Source organism: Pan paniscus, chromosome 3, assembly GCF_029289425.2.
Source record: "Pan paniscus chromosome 3, NHGRI_mPanPan1-v2.0_pri, whole genome shotgun sequence".
NCBI classification, from domain to species: domain Eukaryota; kingdom Metazoa; phylum Chordata; class Mammalia; order Primates; family Hominidae; genus Pan; species Pan paniscus.
In genome coordinates this window covers 55,684,773-55,699,825 of record NC_073252.2, presented here as the reverse complement: position 1 = coordinate 55,699,825, position 15,053 = coordinate 55,684,773, and the positions used below count along the sequence as shown (strand labels likewise).

Here is a 15,053-nt window from a genome sequence, read left to right as displayed (position 1 = left end):
ATTGAAAGAAAAACAAGAGAATTTACTTTATGAGTTCTTAAACCAATTCAAGAATGGATTAGTCCACAGGAAAAATATTTTTTAAAAAATCTATGATAAAAGCTATTTAAGTAAAATAGAGTATTACTACATTCAATATATGTTTCTTCCTTTTCTCTATTTTGTCTCTAACTGGATTGTTTTTGGGGTTCAGAATTGCAACTTTCTCTATATCTACGTATATCTCTATAGAAATGCTATTACAGGCCGGGCATGGTGGCTCACACCTGTGATCCCAGCACTTTGGGAGGCTGAGGCAGGTGGATCACCTGAGGTCAGGAGTTTGAGACCAGCCTGACTTACATGGTGAAATCCTGCCTCTACTAAAAATACAAAATTAGCTGGGTATCGGGGTGCATGCCTGTAATCCCAGCTACCCTAGAGGCCCAGGCAGGAGAATCACTTGAACCCAGGAGGTGGAGGTTGCAGTGAGCCAAGATCGTGCCATTGCACTCCAACCTGGGCAACAAGAATGAACCTCCATCTCGAAAAAATATATATATATCATAAAAGGCATAAATTTTTCATTTACATGGAGCTTGCTAAAAATATCCTGTATGATTAACATGCAATTAAATTTATAATGTTAATTAAAAATTAGCATCTGCTAGAACAGAATTCATATTTAAGGTCTTTTTTATATTAAATGTAACAATTTGATCTTGAACACGTTCCTAAATTTTTCAAGTTCTTAATTGTAAAAAGGCAACCCAATACCATTTTATCTCAGTGGTTTTTGCTAAGGACTGAAAAACAACTTAAAACATTTTGTGTTATGTAAAAACTAATTCACTCAAGTAGCTATGCTCATTTTTTTAGTTAGAAAAGCAGTAATTTCATAATAAATAAGTGCCAGTTATAGTCAGAAGAAACAATAACCTGAGGGAAAAAGGAAGAGATGGAAGAATTATAACGTGTTCTATGTCCTTGTCTGTTGCTAAATGCTGGTTCTATGGGTAGGGCCCAGGGCTTCATCTGAGTGCAGTCTACAATAGGTTTAATACTGATATCAGTTTGGGGCCTGTGTGTGTATGTTCCCAGTCTAGGATTTCCTAATTCTTCTCATGAGAGGACTCCCTTTTAATTTAAAAGGATTATTTTTCGCAAGACTCTTCTTCCCCATTTAACGGTGCTTATATGTTTGTTATATATCAATGAAAAAACACATGCCACAAAGCATTTATGAATTCAGTATCAATTTAAAATGAATACATGTTACTAATTACAATAGAGATTTAACGTATGTTTAAAATAGTATATATATGTGTGTGTGTGTGTGTGTGTGTGTGTGCTTTAGTCTATAGATAATTCGATTTACCAACCCCTTGGAAAGGAATCCCAGTACATCTCAAACTGGGAATTGCTGACATTGCTGATGTATTAAAGTGACTTCCTAATTGGAAAATTCTATATGACCCGGTTATTTTCTTCCCAAACCATTCTATCTTTAAATAAGCTTTGTGCCTTTAAGAGGAATTATGATTATACCGCATACTATGTATATATATTTAAATGAACAATTAATGAAAATTGTTCCCAATTATTTAAAAAAAAAAGAAGAAGAAGAATACTATTTTGCGGAGGCAGTGCGTGCAAATCCTCTGATGTGTCATGGTGGAGTCATTCTCAAAATCTAATGGCTAGAAAATTGAGTAAACATAGAACTAATAAAGAAAAGATTTCTTCACATCATATAAAATCAGCCTACAAAAGAGCACCTTGCTGTGGAAGATTTTGAGACAAGCACAAGGATTTTTTTCACAGTGATGATATCTCATGCTTGCAGGCATTAGTTACAAAGTTAAAAAATTCCTCTTCACATATCAATACCATAGAAGTGACTGTTGTCAATTATTGTCAGCATGACCCCATTCTCCCCATCACATCCCCACCATCTTTCTTTTCAGCATAAAACACACTATATTTAAAGAAACAAGCCATTAATCAGGATTAAAAACTCTTCCTCTCACTCTTTGCAAGTACCTGATAGAAAATGCTCCCAGTTGACATTCCATTCATTTGAATTCTGCTTTCATTCCTCAAAAACACTGGGACTATTTTTTTTTCAGATCCAATTTGTAGGACAAAAACCATTATATAACCATAAAAGTCACTTTTCCTCTTTCTAATTTATGAAACTTGTGATCCCTACCAATGCTCCATAAAACTATAACCCATTTCTAATATCATCTTCCTTGGTTCCATTTCTTCTTTTCCAAAATAAGCTATTAAGTGAGAAGTCACTCACTGCCTTCTTTCTTGATAGATTTGGAAGCTAGACTTAGGAACCCAGACTACCTGTATCCTACTGTTCATTGATTCATTTAACTTACAAATATTGACCAAGTACCAAGTACCACCATCTTAAGCATCAACGTTTGCATATAATGGTAGGCAATTTTAGTGAGCACTAACTTGGTACTAGGCACTCTACTAAGCACTTTCATTATTTTCCTATGCGCTGGATACTATTATTATCCCTGTTTTACGTATGAGGAAGTTGAAACAGATTAAATAACTTGTCCAGGAATTCACATACAGACAGTTTAAATCTTAACCCCTGATAACATGATGAAGTATTTGTTTCTAACAAGAGCATTCTGGACATTAAAGGGCCTTAGAGTATGAGAGAAAAAAGCCAGAAAAAAAAAAAGGAATAGTAATAATAATTTTTTAAAAAGTAGATATAAAAAGGTAAGGAGTTAACATCCATTAGATTCAATTTTCTATTCAAATATGTATATTTACATACAGTACTGCTGAATTGACTCACAGTTCTTAGGTCCTATAGAGGAGTGCAGTGAAAAGGAAGACAATTTACACAGTACAGAGCTGAACATAGGACTTACAAACAAAAAAAAAGTCAAGGAATACAAAGTAGCTTCCCCAGGTGTAAAGTACCGGGTCTAGAATTCTATGAGGCTAGGGAGAAGATAAACGACAAAAGCTATAAGAGATCAGAATGAAAAGAGATCCACAAGCCTAAGAAGCCCAGGCCCTTGAGGAGAACCATGAATTTGAGCAGGATTTCACTAATTCCTTTAAAAAGTAGCCATTGCCTCAAAGTACGACTCCATCAGCATAGGCAGGACAGTGGGAGTGAGGAAAGGCTTAAAGAGTTTTCCAGCCTGGCTGGGGTCAGACAATTTGCCTGGGGAAATAGTGGGAGCTGAGGTTGAAAAGACCGATTGGCTTCACGTTTGTGGCAGGCCTTGTCCAAAAAGCAATAGGAAGTCGTTGAAAGGTTTTGTGCAGGGGAGCGACAGGATTAAGGCACTACTTAGTAGGAAGTCATATCAAAAGCAGCAACCTGATAAATGGCAAATACGACAGAAGGAAAAAAAAATAAAAGGAATTTTCTTCACAGTGACTCGACTTTGAGGTAATAAATGCCTGAGCCACATTGGAAGCAGGGGTCTCAGAAGGAAGGCGCAGATGGGGAAGGCTTTTCTGGGCGGTGGCGTTTCAATGCAAGGAGGGCGCTTGAATCACTGACAGACTTCAAGTTAAGGGAGTTTTCGTGGCTGAGGTTAGTAAGTCACACGCACAGCTCTGCAAAGGCATGTATGGGGAACGCCAGCCTTGGCTAAAAGACTGATTCAAGTTATGTCCGTCACCCTGAGCAACCAAAACCACCCACTGCAGGGCAGGTGACCCCACAAAGCAAACCAAGCCATCTGGTCCACGCTCCCCACCTCCGGGAGGGAGATGGAAAAGTTTCGGGAGTAGTCCCCGGCCAATCGGAAAGACATTTTTTCATTCCTCAACCACTACTCTCAGGTGCTCCAGGGAGGGAGGATGACTTCCTGACGGTCCTCCTGCCGCTCCTCCCTCGGGCCAATTATGAAACTCTGGGCACTCTTGACCTCACCCCGTTAGGGCCCGGGAGGGGCTCCCTAGTATAAAGTTCGCAGCACCAGACAGTTGAGCTCACTTGCCTGATATTTCCAGTGTCAGAGGGACACGGCCAACGTGGGGTCCCTTCTAGGCTGACAGCCGCTCTCCAGCCACTGCCGCGAGCCCGTCTGCTCCCGCCCTGCCCGTGCACTCTCCGCAGCCGCCCTCCGCCGAGCCCCAGCGCCCGCTCCCATCGCCGGTGACCGCGGGGAGGAGGATGGAGATGCTCTGTGCCGGCAGGGTCCCTGCGCTGCTGCTCTGCCTGGGTAAGTTCTCCCCCTCTGGCTTCCGGCCGCCCCAAAGAGGAGACAAATAAGGAAGGCTCCTGTGCATTTGTCATTCGACAAGTACGGAGATGTCTCCAGGTTCAAGTGTGCTCTATTTAAAATTACGTCTTGTTTTGTGAGTCTGTCTTCCGCTATGGTGGGACTGGGGGTGGGGACTGGGGATCGATGTTAAAATGCCTTTTATTGGTGAATTAATTATTGGCATATATGTTATGCATGGATTGAAATATCTCCTTATTAAACAAAATAAAAAGTTGTTGAAAAAGCTTTTTTTTTTTTGAAAAGTTGCCAGTCCTAGAAATCTAAAGGCCTGGAACGCACTGTTAACATTTCATGTCTTGTTCCTTTTTGTTGGAAAGTGGGGAATAGAAGCTAGCGTAAGAAATTTTTTTGGGGGGGTCGGGGGGGAAGCTTTTCTCCTCTGTCTTGGCGCTCAGTTTTCTAAAACCTAGCCTGGTTTAGCTTTCCCGGAGGAGCTGGTATGCGCCAGTGCCAGTTGGCTGAGCTCCAGACACAAGAGAAATAAAACACTGGTCGAGGGTATCTGGAGCAGAAGGGCCCTGGGCAGGTCCTGGCGCTCCCCACCGCCCTTCGCCCCTACACCTGCTGCTTCCGTTTTCCCCTGCAGCCTCCCAAGCAGCCTCTGGAGCAAGCGTTCTGCACTTGCTGCTAATTGCACTCCATAGCCTGTGATCGCTGAGGGTATTTTAATGCCAGTCTTCCTATTTGAGATGATTTAGTTCAAGGGGAGAAATTTCCTAAATAGCCTTTCTGTTAAAAAAAAAAAAAATTACTTCTTTCCAATTCCTTAAACTTCAGTTTAAGGAATTTGAAAGAGTTTGAAGTCGTATATGAATATCTTAATAAAAACATAAAAGTTACCACCAGTCTCATATTCTCCCTGGAGTTGGAATGAGGCTGATTCCCCAGACATTCTAACTCTACCTGTGAAGGATGTGACTGTTAAATTGTTATTTTGACACACCTTATCTCAGGGGTTGAGAGACCTAATGAAATGCATACTATGCATAATTGAAACTTACAAGTCTAAGTCCAGGAACACAAGTGGAAACTAGATATGTGGTTTCTGCCAAAACTGAGCTAAGAAAGACTTGCTAGAAGATTCTCAGTAAACAATGTGGCTTTGCTGTCTTTGTTTTGAAAAGAATTAAATTAGAAAGGTGACAGTCTTCCTAGAGTTAGAAATTAACCTCGAGGTCAGAATAACTTAGCACTTATTATTTTCCCCACATGTAAGGTTGCATCTGAACAATGCACATGTCTGTTCTGGGTGTTTCATCGAATATTCTAATTTGAGACAGCAAGAGCCTGTGAATAACCTGGTTACTACCCACTAGTGTGTGTGTTGTGTGTGTTTTTGTTGTCATGAAAGTGCTTACCTCCTTCATTGCATTACTTAATTATAGTTCATCTATTTCGTCAGCTGCCAAGCCCATTTCCAAATGAGTTAGGTCAGTTTCTGTTTTCCCAGTTTGTTTGGATATTTCTCTGCCACTAGGAAAGTTCCTGTTTCAAGTTCTGTATTATATCTCTAAACTCTATTCAGTTATGCAGAGCTCATAGCCTTATTTTGGCAAGACCACCTGTTATTTCTGAAATTGCCTTCTTTCCCCCAAACAAAATATTTCCTAAAAATACTTTTCCCAAATCTTGTCCTTCCCCCTGCAAAAAAGAGCGAGACATTTATTTTAAATTTTAGCATACATATTATAACTGCTTTATGTAGTTATGACTAGGGAATAAAGTTCCAGCCTCCACCCTTAACACATACAGATTTAAATTGCTACGCACAATCATTTGGTTACTTTTAAATTTTACACGTGTTTAATATTGAGGTTCTTGTTTTATAAATTGGGGAACTGTGGCCCAAGTTCACATAGAAAAGTAGTGACAAAGTGAGAGAGTCCACACTTGGGCTACTAGCATATTTGGCCTACTGAACATTAAGTAGAAGAGTTGAAATACTGGATAACATTTTTTAAAATAATCTATAATTTTAGAGCAGAATTTTGTCTTTTTTAATCTTGTGATTTTTCTAAAGAGAGGAGGATAAATTTTTATCTTGAATTCTGCAGTTATGTTCAGGGGCTTTCTATTTAACATCAAACATTTTTATTCATGCCTACATGGGTTTTTGAATATGTTCCTGAATGACATCTCCAAGACAATTTAGTCGTACTTCATCAATGAGAGAGAATTAAGCAGAAAAAAATATTCTTTTTTGAAAATATAAGAAGCATAAATCTCAATGAGACAATAGGCTTGTCTTTGATCATTTCTGTTGACCCTAAGAGTTTATGAGTTACCTGAGTCTTGGCACAACCTGAGATGACAAATCTTGTCAGAAAACATGATGACAGGCCTTTCCTGTCTGGATTTTGACCAGGTACCCTCACCACCTTCTGCACAGTCTTGCCATGTGAGCAGCTTGGGTAATTGGGGTGTCTGATTCAGCACTAAGACCCAAATCCAGGAGTTGAGAAGAAAACTAACAGTTACTAAATGCCTACTGTGTGGCAGCCATGTTGTGTATTAGGTGCTTTAAATACATCATCACCTCTACTTCTTAAAATAACTGTGTGAGGTAGATTTGATTAGCCCAGTGAAGTCAAGTACCTTACAAAGACTCAGAGATAGTAAAAGGCCAGGTCACTCTGTGATAATGAGGAAAGAGCCAATGAGATTCAGGGTTAGCAGGAGCATAATAAACATAGCAGATTCTAATAGAGAAGTTCCAGAGTAGCCTGGGGCTGCTCCAGGGTTCAGACCCTCTCATAGGCACAGCACATGTACAAATGGACTTTCTGACTCTGTGCAAAATCAGGCAAATAAAACGTGACTATTCTCTTAAGCTGTGCTAAAATATGTTGAATTTTTACTTAATGTTCATAATTTCTAATCAACAGAGTTCCCCTAAGATATGATTTTTATTATGAAGCAGTCATTGAAGTCAGTTGACTGGGGCCCTTATTTTTATATTTTCCAAGGTTTACATTAAGTAAAGCAATAAAGAGGGTAACTTATGTCTGTTCTATTCCTTGTATTCTTTGTATATTATTGAGAATTGGATATAGCATCGATAAGGGATCAACTTGGGATCTATAGCCCATTCCTGTTAACTGTGAGAACGTAAATGTATTTCCTTGGTTTAAAAAAAATAACAACACTCATATAATCACTTTGGAGAAACTGAATTTGAATGTTTTCTGTCTATTTTTGCAAAAGAATCTCCCATTTCCTGGTTAATGTTCACGTGAAAGATGCAAATGTCAAGTAAGAAATCCTCTTCAAAGAGAATGTAAATTAAGGTGGGGTTTCCTCATCTGTCAGTTTTTACTTTGAGTGTAGGCCTGTACAAATCGTCTAATTAATATGGCTGTAACTGCTGCTGCGAACATTCCATCGGGAGACAATGAGAACGCTTCCCAATGGTGTAATAGAAGAGATCCTTAGGGAGGAGTAGTCTGACAGCCATTGCCTTGACATGGCAATTCTGGAACCTTTGAAAAAATGAAGTAATGCCACATACTCAGCGTCTTCTGGAGATGCAGTTTACGTAAGACTGGGTGTTTAGTTATAGGGCACATAAAGGTTGAGTGGCCTTCTAGGTTAAAGTAATGATTTAACTTACTAGGATACTATTTATAATACTCAGGATGATTTGATAATTGTCCAGAAAAAAATGGATTTTTTAATATATCTCATAAGACTCTTAATATATAGGTTTATCCTCCATCTCCTTTTTTAAAAATTTCAGTAGCATTTGGGGTACAATTGGTTTTTTGTTACGTGGGTGAATTCTATAGTGGTGAATTGTGAGATTTTAGTGCGCCTATCACCTGAGTAGTGTACATTGTACCTAATGTGTAGTTTTTTTTCAATCCCTAGCCCACCTTCCACCCTTCCCCTTCTGAGTCTCTAAAGTCCATTATATCACTCTGTATGCCTTTGTGTACTCATAGTACATAGTACATAGTACTTATAGTACACAGTACTCATAGTACACATAGTACATGTATAAGTGAGAACATATGGTTTTTGGTTTTCCACTCCTGTGTTACTTCACTTGGAATAATGGCCTCCAGCTCCATCCAATTTGCTGCAAAAGACATTATTTCATTCCTTTTAATGGCTGAGTAGTATTCCATGGATATATGGATGTATTCCATGGAGATATATGTAATATTCAGACAGAAAAGTATTAAACATTAATCTCTTATGTTAAATATTCTCAATTTTAAATTTGAGGCATGAAAGTGATTGATACGTGCACACACACACATCTTTATATATGTAAGTTTTATAGTCTTGAACTAAGAGGCATAGTGTATAGTGTATAAAACACAGATTTCATGCACCAGTTTTTTCTTTCATACTTTCAGAGAGAGTGATTTATCTCTGAGCCTCAGTTTTCTCATCCGAAAAAAAAAAGGTTGTCCACAATAACCTTGTCAGGTAATTGTATGTAGATTTAATGGATAAGATGATACATGAATTCATAGAAAGCACTTTTAAAATTAGAGCTGTCATCATCAAAATGGTTTCTTACAAAAAAAAAAAAAAGCCTCATTTAGTCCTCAGGATGCCTTTTTAGCCCAGAAAGTTATTATTGTTCCCGTTTTACAAATGAGGAAACAGGAGTACACAGCATGTAAGGCTTTGGGTTTGAATACGCTTGTATCCTTTACTGTCAATGCCCTCAAGTCACTGTTTACTTTTGGTGAAAGTACTCATCCTTTAAGACTGAAAAAGGAGCCACTTCCTTAGGCACTTCTCTGATAAGCCCTGACCCTCCTCCATTGCACCTTTCCCATTCCTTTCGTCCTATGGCCCCTGTCACACCACACACCACACTGTAAGTGTGTGTATAACTCTATCCCTCCTTGCTGGTGCTATAGTCATCTTTTATCATTTCTATTGTGATAGGCTTATATTAAACACAATTAATGTTTGCTAGATGGATGATCTCATTGATACTTTATTTGGAGTTATCACCACTATGTTATAGACTCAATTAGCTGCACTTTAAAAATGTATTTAAAAATATTAGAAAAGATATTTTAAGAAGCAAAATGCCTTGAGGTTAAGTAACAGTTTTGGAAAATTCAATTCTGTTGTTGTTTCTGATGAAGTCTAATAAGTTTTCTTCCCTCTCTTTCACATTTTTATCTCTTATTATATTATTATATTATTCAGTATTAACTGAAGATATTTGTGTGTGTGTGTGTGAGAGAGAGAGAGAGAGAGATAGAGAGAGAGAGACAGAAAGAGAGGAAGAGAGGAAGAGAGAGGGGTTACTGAGCTATGATATGACTGAATAAAGTGGCAGTGATATGACTGCCAGTGGCAGAAAGAGAAGCATTGTTTTAGAAATTAAAGAAACCTTAGAGAAATCTAATCCAAACTTCATTTCACCCTCTACCCCACCTCACTCCTTGTTCTCTGTTTTCAGAGACAAGGCAACTCAGTTGCAGGGAAACAAAATAAGTATGTGAGCTAGAACTGGATTCCATTTCTCATGAGTCTAATGCAGGGTTTTTCAACCTTGTCTCAGTTGACATTAGGGACTAAATAATTCTTTGTTGCAGGGGGGCTGTCCTATGCATTGCAGGGTGTTTAGCAGCAACCCTGGTCTCTACCCACTAGATGTCAGTAGCATCCCCAGTTGTGACCACCAACATAGTCTCCAGACATTACCATGTGGTAGCAATGGTCCCCAGGAGCAATTTTGCCAACGAGGGATACAATTTTGCCAACCTTGGTTGGCAATTTTGCTCCCGGTTTAAATCCAATAACATAAAATATACTTTTTTTAAATTGCTGTTACACATTGCCACTCATACTTCACAGTTTGGAAAATTAGTGCTTGAGTTACCAAGACAAAATTAATTTTAATGGTAATCTGGATACAAATATAAAGCCCATTCTCATGTTTAAAAAATCAGCTTGGCAATATTTATTGCTGATTTTAGCACCATTCACATCTAATAATGATGAGTCTTATTTACGATGGAATCATGAATACTGTCTCTGATTATTCCTTTGATAACCACCCTCTACTTCCTTTTACAACTCTACTCTCTTAGCTCTCAGCAAACTTAATTTTCTTTTTTCTCTAATTTCTTTTTCTCTTTTCTTTGCCACTTCTGTCTGCTCTCTACCACTTGTTTCTCAAAGTTCTGTTATTTTCCATTTCATACTATTTTCCTTGGAACATATAAATGACTTCCATTCCTTTAAAGGTAGTATCTCCTCATATGACTTTCAAATAGACTTCTCCTAATCTCCAAATAAATTCTTATTCCTTTGCTGTATTCCAAACAGCCTCAAAAATATAAATAGGTAATACCTATAGATAAACATTAAACTCAAATATGTTCACTCCCTTCATGCCTTCATGCCCAAATGCCACCAGAAGCCTGCTGTCCTGCCTATGTCTCCTCTTTTTTTAATGGCAGCATTCTCTGTTTTTTTTTTCTGACTAGAAACTTGTCATCATCTATAAATTCTCTCCTTTCCTTACCACCCTTAGGGGTCCAACTTCTTTAGGTCTATTTAGGGCAGGAACAATGTCTTTTGTACCAGTTTTCTTTCCAGTGTTTTGTTCAATATCTTGCATGTAGACAACTCTCAATAGATATTTATTGAGTAAATATTATTTGACAAATGTAGTTACTAAAAGCAAGGATGGGGTAAGCTGCCCTCCTTTTTGATGATTGGATTGTAACTAAGCCCATCCCACCAGCTATCATGCTATGGAGGCATATGTGGCTCTCACTGAAGTCAAGGTCGCCAATGTCAACTCAAACTATATTTTCATAAACTATATTATCTGAAAGTAGAATTCCTTAGCAGCCTGCAGTGTGTGAGTTGTATTATGTGGGTTCTCTGAATAAAAAGTAATTAACTTCGAGTCTTTTGAAATCATCTTTAATGTATTCCCTTTCTCTTGTTTTGTGTGCGCTCACTGATTAAAACTTTTATCCTTGCAGATTCATGTTTGGCCATAGGCATCTACAGAGAATACAATATAGTCAATATGCTTCTCAAAATGCCATTAAATATCCAGGCTTCGTGCCACAATGTGGCCATAATGAAAAGAAGGCAAATTGCAGACACTTATATTCCAAACTGTTGCTCCTTCAGGAGATTTTTCTTTTGGAATAATAATGTAAGAATAATTTAAGTTGGATTTATAGAAGTGAGAAGCCCAATGGAAGGGAGTCAAGGTAGAAAAGGTTATAAAAAAGCTCTTCTTATGTAAGATTGTCTTGAGAAAAAAATATGTTTCCAACAGAAAATTTGAAACAATACTCTATAAATGAAGCTTTGGCTTTTAGGGGAGGCAAGTCCCACCTTTAGAGATTTTAGTCACAGAGTTCCAAACACTCAGATTAATTTAAATTGTACTTTTTTTTTTTTTTTTTTTTGAAACAGAGTCTTGCTCTGTCACCAGGCTGGAGTGCAGTGGGGTGATCTCGGCTCACTGCAACCTCTGCTTCCCGGGTTCACGCCATTCTCCTGCCTCAGCCTACCGAGTAGCTGGGACCACAGGCGCCCACCACCACATCTGGCTATTTTTTTTTTTTTTTTTTTTTGGTATTTTGGTTTCACCATGTTGGCCAGGACGGTCTCGATCTCTTGACCTCATGATCCACCAGCCTCGGCCTCCCAAAGTGCCGGGTTGTACTCTTTACACAAGAGTTGGTATGTATTCTCCTGCATTCTGGAAATACTTCCGTTATGAACAAGATATACATCTTTAAATTCATATTTAGTGCAAAATAGATAATTCCCTTATATTTTGACTCACTGATTCTTTATTTGACTAGCTTTAAGTATAGCATTGTATGATAATATGTAAGCGAAATATATTAGCATTTGAAGTATGATTTAGAAATGACTACCTAAATTGGAGAGTATAACTTACTGCTTATGACTAGAAACACATGGCATATTAATATTTTTGCTACTTGACAAGGAAGATTCTATGGCTATTTTTCAAAACTCAAAATTAAAATAATTACTTATTTTTAACCTGTTATATTAACCTTGGGTTTCATATGTTTTATCTCAAATTGCTATAGACCGTTTTTACACTTAGGTCTTAATGAAGTGCAGTTATAAAGCTAACATTAAAAATATATAGGAATAGAATTATTACTGGCAGAAGGCAAGGTTAGTTTTCTATAGATTTATATATATATGTGTGTATATATGTGAGTGTATATATATATTTATAAGTAATATATGTATATATGTGTGTATATATGTGTTCATATATATTTATATATAAGTAATATTTATAAGTATATGTGTGTATATATAAGTATATACGTGTGCATATATATATCTATACACACACACACACATATATATATACTCTCTGAAAAGTAGGTTGCTACTAGAAGGTGCTGACAGTCTTTTCAATATCTGATGTGATAATGAGTTTTAGAGTTATTTTGACCAAGGTGAAGCAAGAGCTTATCAAATAGTGGAATTTAATTTAAAAAAAAAGACATCCAAAAACAGTGAAGGCATATTCACTCCTTAAAAGCACACAAGATCCAACAAGCCTATTATGTTATAGACAAATTCTAAAATCACAGACTGCCATGGAAGATGGTAGAAAATGAACAGTCTGAGTAGGTTGGCGTGTGACCACAGCAAAAGTGTGAACAAAGAGGATTTTGCTATGTGTTTGGGCTGGACAAATGCTATGATTCTGCACAAGTTTGCTTTTCTGGTCTAAATAGCCTAAAAGGTTAAACTGGGAAAATGAGATGCATTTCTTTTATTCTGTAATCTATCTGATTTTAATTTGGATCATTTTTATTTTCTTGATTGTTTTCCAGAACAGTCATTTTAATGTAAGATTTGCAATTATTTTGCTGACTTGGCTTGGTCATCCAGTCACCAAATCCTAGCCTCCTCTGTACTGGCCTCCTTCTGGATGAGCCCTCAGTGTGATCCTTAGGAAGCAAGATCAATCCAGGCACAATGGCTCAAGCCTGTAATCCTAGCATTTTTGGAGGCCAACATGGGAGGATCGTTGAGCCCAGGAATTCGAGGCTGCAGTGAGCTGTGATTGCACCACTGCACTCCAGTCTGGGCAAATGAGTAAGAGCCCCCAAAAACAAAATAAATATAAATAAAAATGAAGCAAGGTCAAAAGCAACCGTATGCAATAGGAAGTACATTTTCTACATCTGGCATTTTGTCTGACTGTTGGGCAACCACTTCTTAGTGCTCCAGGGCCCACGACATTTACTGCTATTGCCATTCCTGTGATGGCACTCAACCTCTCCCACGCGCGGTCCCCAATATTGTGTAAGGGTGTGGGCTCGGTCCTGACTCACAGGGAAGAGGCGATTTGTATCCTCTGAGTCACTGGCACCACTTCCTGCTGGCACATCTGAGATTTCACTGAAACATAATCTGAAAAATGAAGGCAGAGAGATATATAGGTGAGGTTCACATTCCTAAAACCCATTTGGAAATTTGATAGAAACAATGACCTCTGAATGCATTTCCATTTTTGTAGCTGTATTGTAAAAGAAGCGCCAACTGCCAATTTTGAGTTTACAGATCATCTGTGTTATATCACCTGGCAAGAAATTCCTCTGTATCTTAGTTACCAATGCCACCAGACAAGAAATGCCACCAGATGTTTTTTTTTGACACAGATACTATCTAAAATATTTAGTATCGTAGTGAATTATTTGCTTAGGAAGAATCTACTGTCAAGAATGAAAAAGCCAAATATAGTATTTGAGGTCCAATCATACAGAAATTATGTTCAAACAACACTAAGGTCATGAAAAGCCTGACATTAAGGAAATATATGCATGCTTTAGCATTTATTCCCTCCCTGTATGACTCATTAAAGTAATGACTAGCGATTCTTTTTTTTTTTTTTTTTTTGAGAGGGAGTCTTCCTCTGTCGCCCAGGCTGGAGTGCAGTGGCGCGATCGATCTCCGCTCACTGCAAGCTCCGCCTCCTGGGTTCAAGCCATTCTCCTGCCTCAGCCGCCTGAGTAGCTGGGGCTACAGGCGCCCGCCACCATACCTGGCTAATTTTTTTTTTTTTTTTTTGTATTTTTAGTAGAGACGGGGTTTTACCGTGTTAGCCAGGATGGTCTCGATATTCTGACCTCGTGATCCGCACGCCTCGGCCTCCCAAGGTGCTGGGATTACAGGCGTGAGCCACCGCGCCCGGCATGACCAGCGATTCTTAAGGTTAACAGGATAGTGGATGTAATATTTCTCTGGAGATAGATTTTTTATTCATTGGATCGCATTCACTCTTCTACCCTAGTTTGCAAGTGTTTGGGAGCAGACGCATATTGCAGGAACATTTGAGAACCACTATTTTAAAGCAATAGTGCTGTGCAGATGGACATGACTTAGAATTAATTTTGCTGTTTTCTTGGCCACATCCATCCATGATGGAATTGCAGTTATACACTTTAATTTGAAAGGAACATTTAAAATTACATACGATTCCACCTGTAAAATATCCTGCTGTAGGATTAATGCAGCAAGTCTCACAGAAACTATCCTGAGCGATGGACTGTGTCCAAGGGAGCGTCACAAGTAAGGAAAGCCCAGTTTTTGTGGAGGCACACCCTGGGCTGAACATTCTTTAATTAACAAAGACAAATATTTCACCTGTGGCCTGAACAACTGGAACAAAGTTTCCAACGGTGGAAAAACTAACAACTACTAAAAACCTTTAAAAAAGAAGACTAACAGCAACACTCCAAAGTAAGTTGGATTCTATAATAGTTGCAGGTTGCAATTGGAGGC

At 38.2% G+C, this 15,053-nt stretch overlaps 1 protein-coding gene across 1 annotated transcript in view; it reads left to right on the top strand.

The window, feature by feature from the left end:
• Window positions 1-15,053, top strand: part of EREG (epiregulin) — a 48,661-nt gene that overhangs the window by 20,961 nt on the left and 12,647 nt on the right. The window contains exon 4 of the mRNA XM_003832323.5: window positions 3,991-4,202. Within this exon, the coding sequence (XP_003832371.1) occupies window positions 4,154-4,202 (49 nt within the window). The 5' untranslated portion in view covers window positions 3,991-4,153. The remainder of the gene's footprint in view (window positions 1-3,990; window positions 4,203-15,053) is intronic.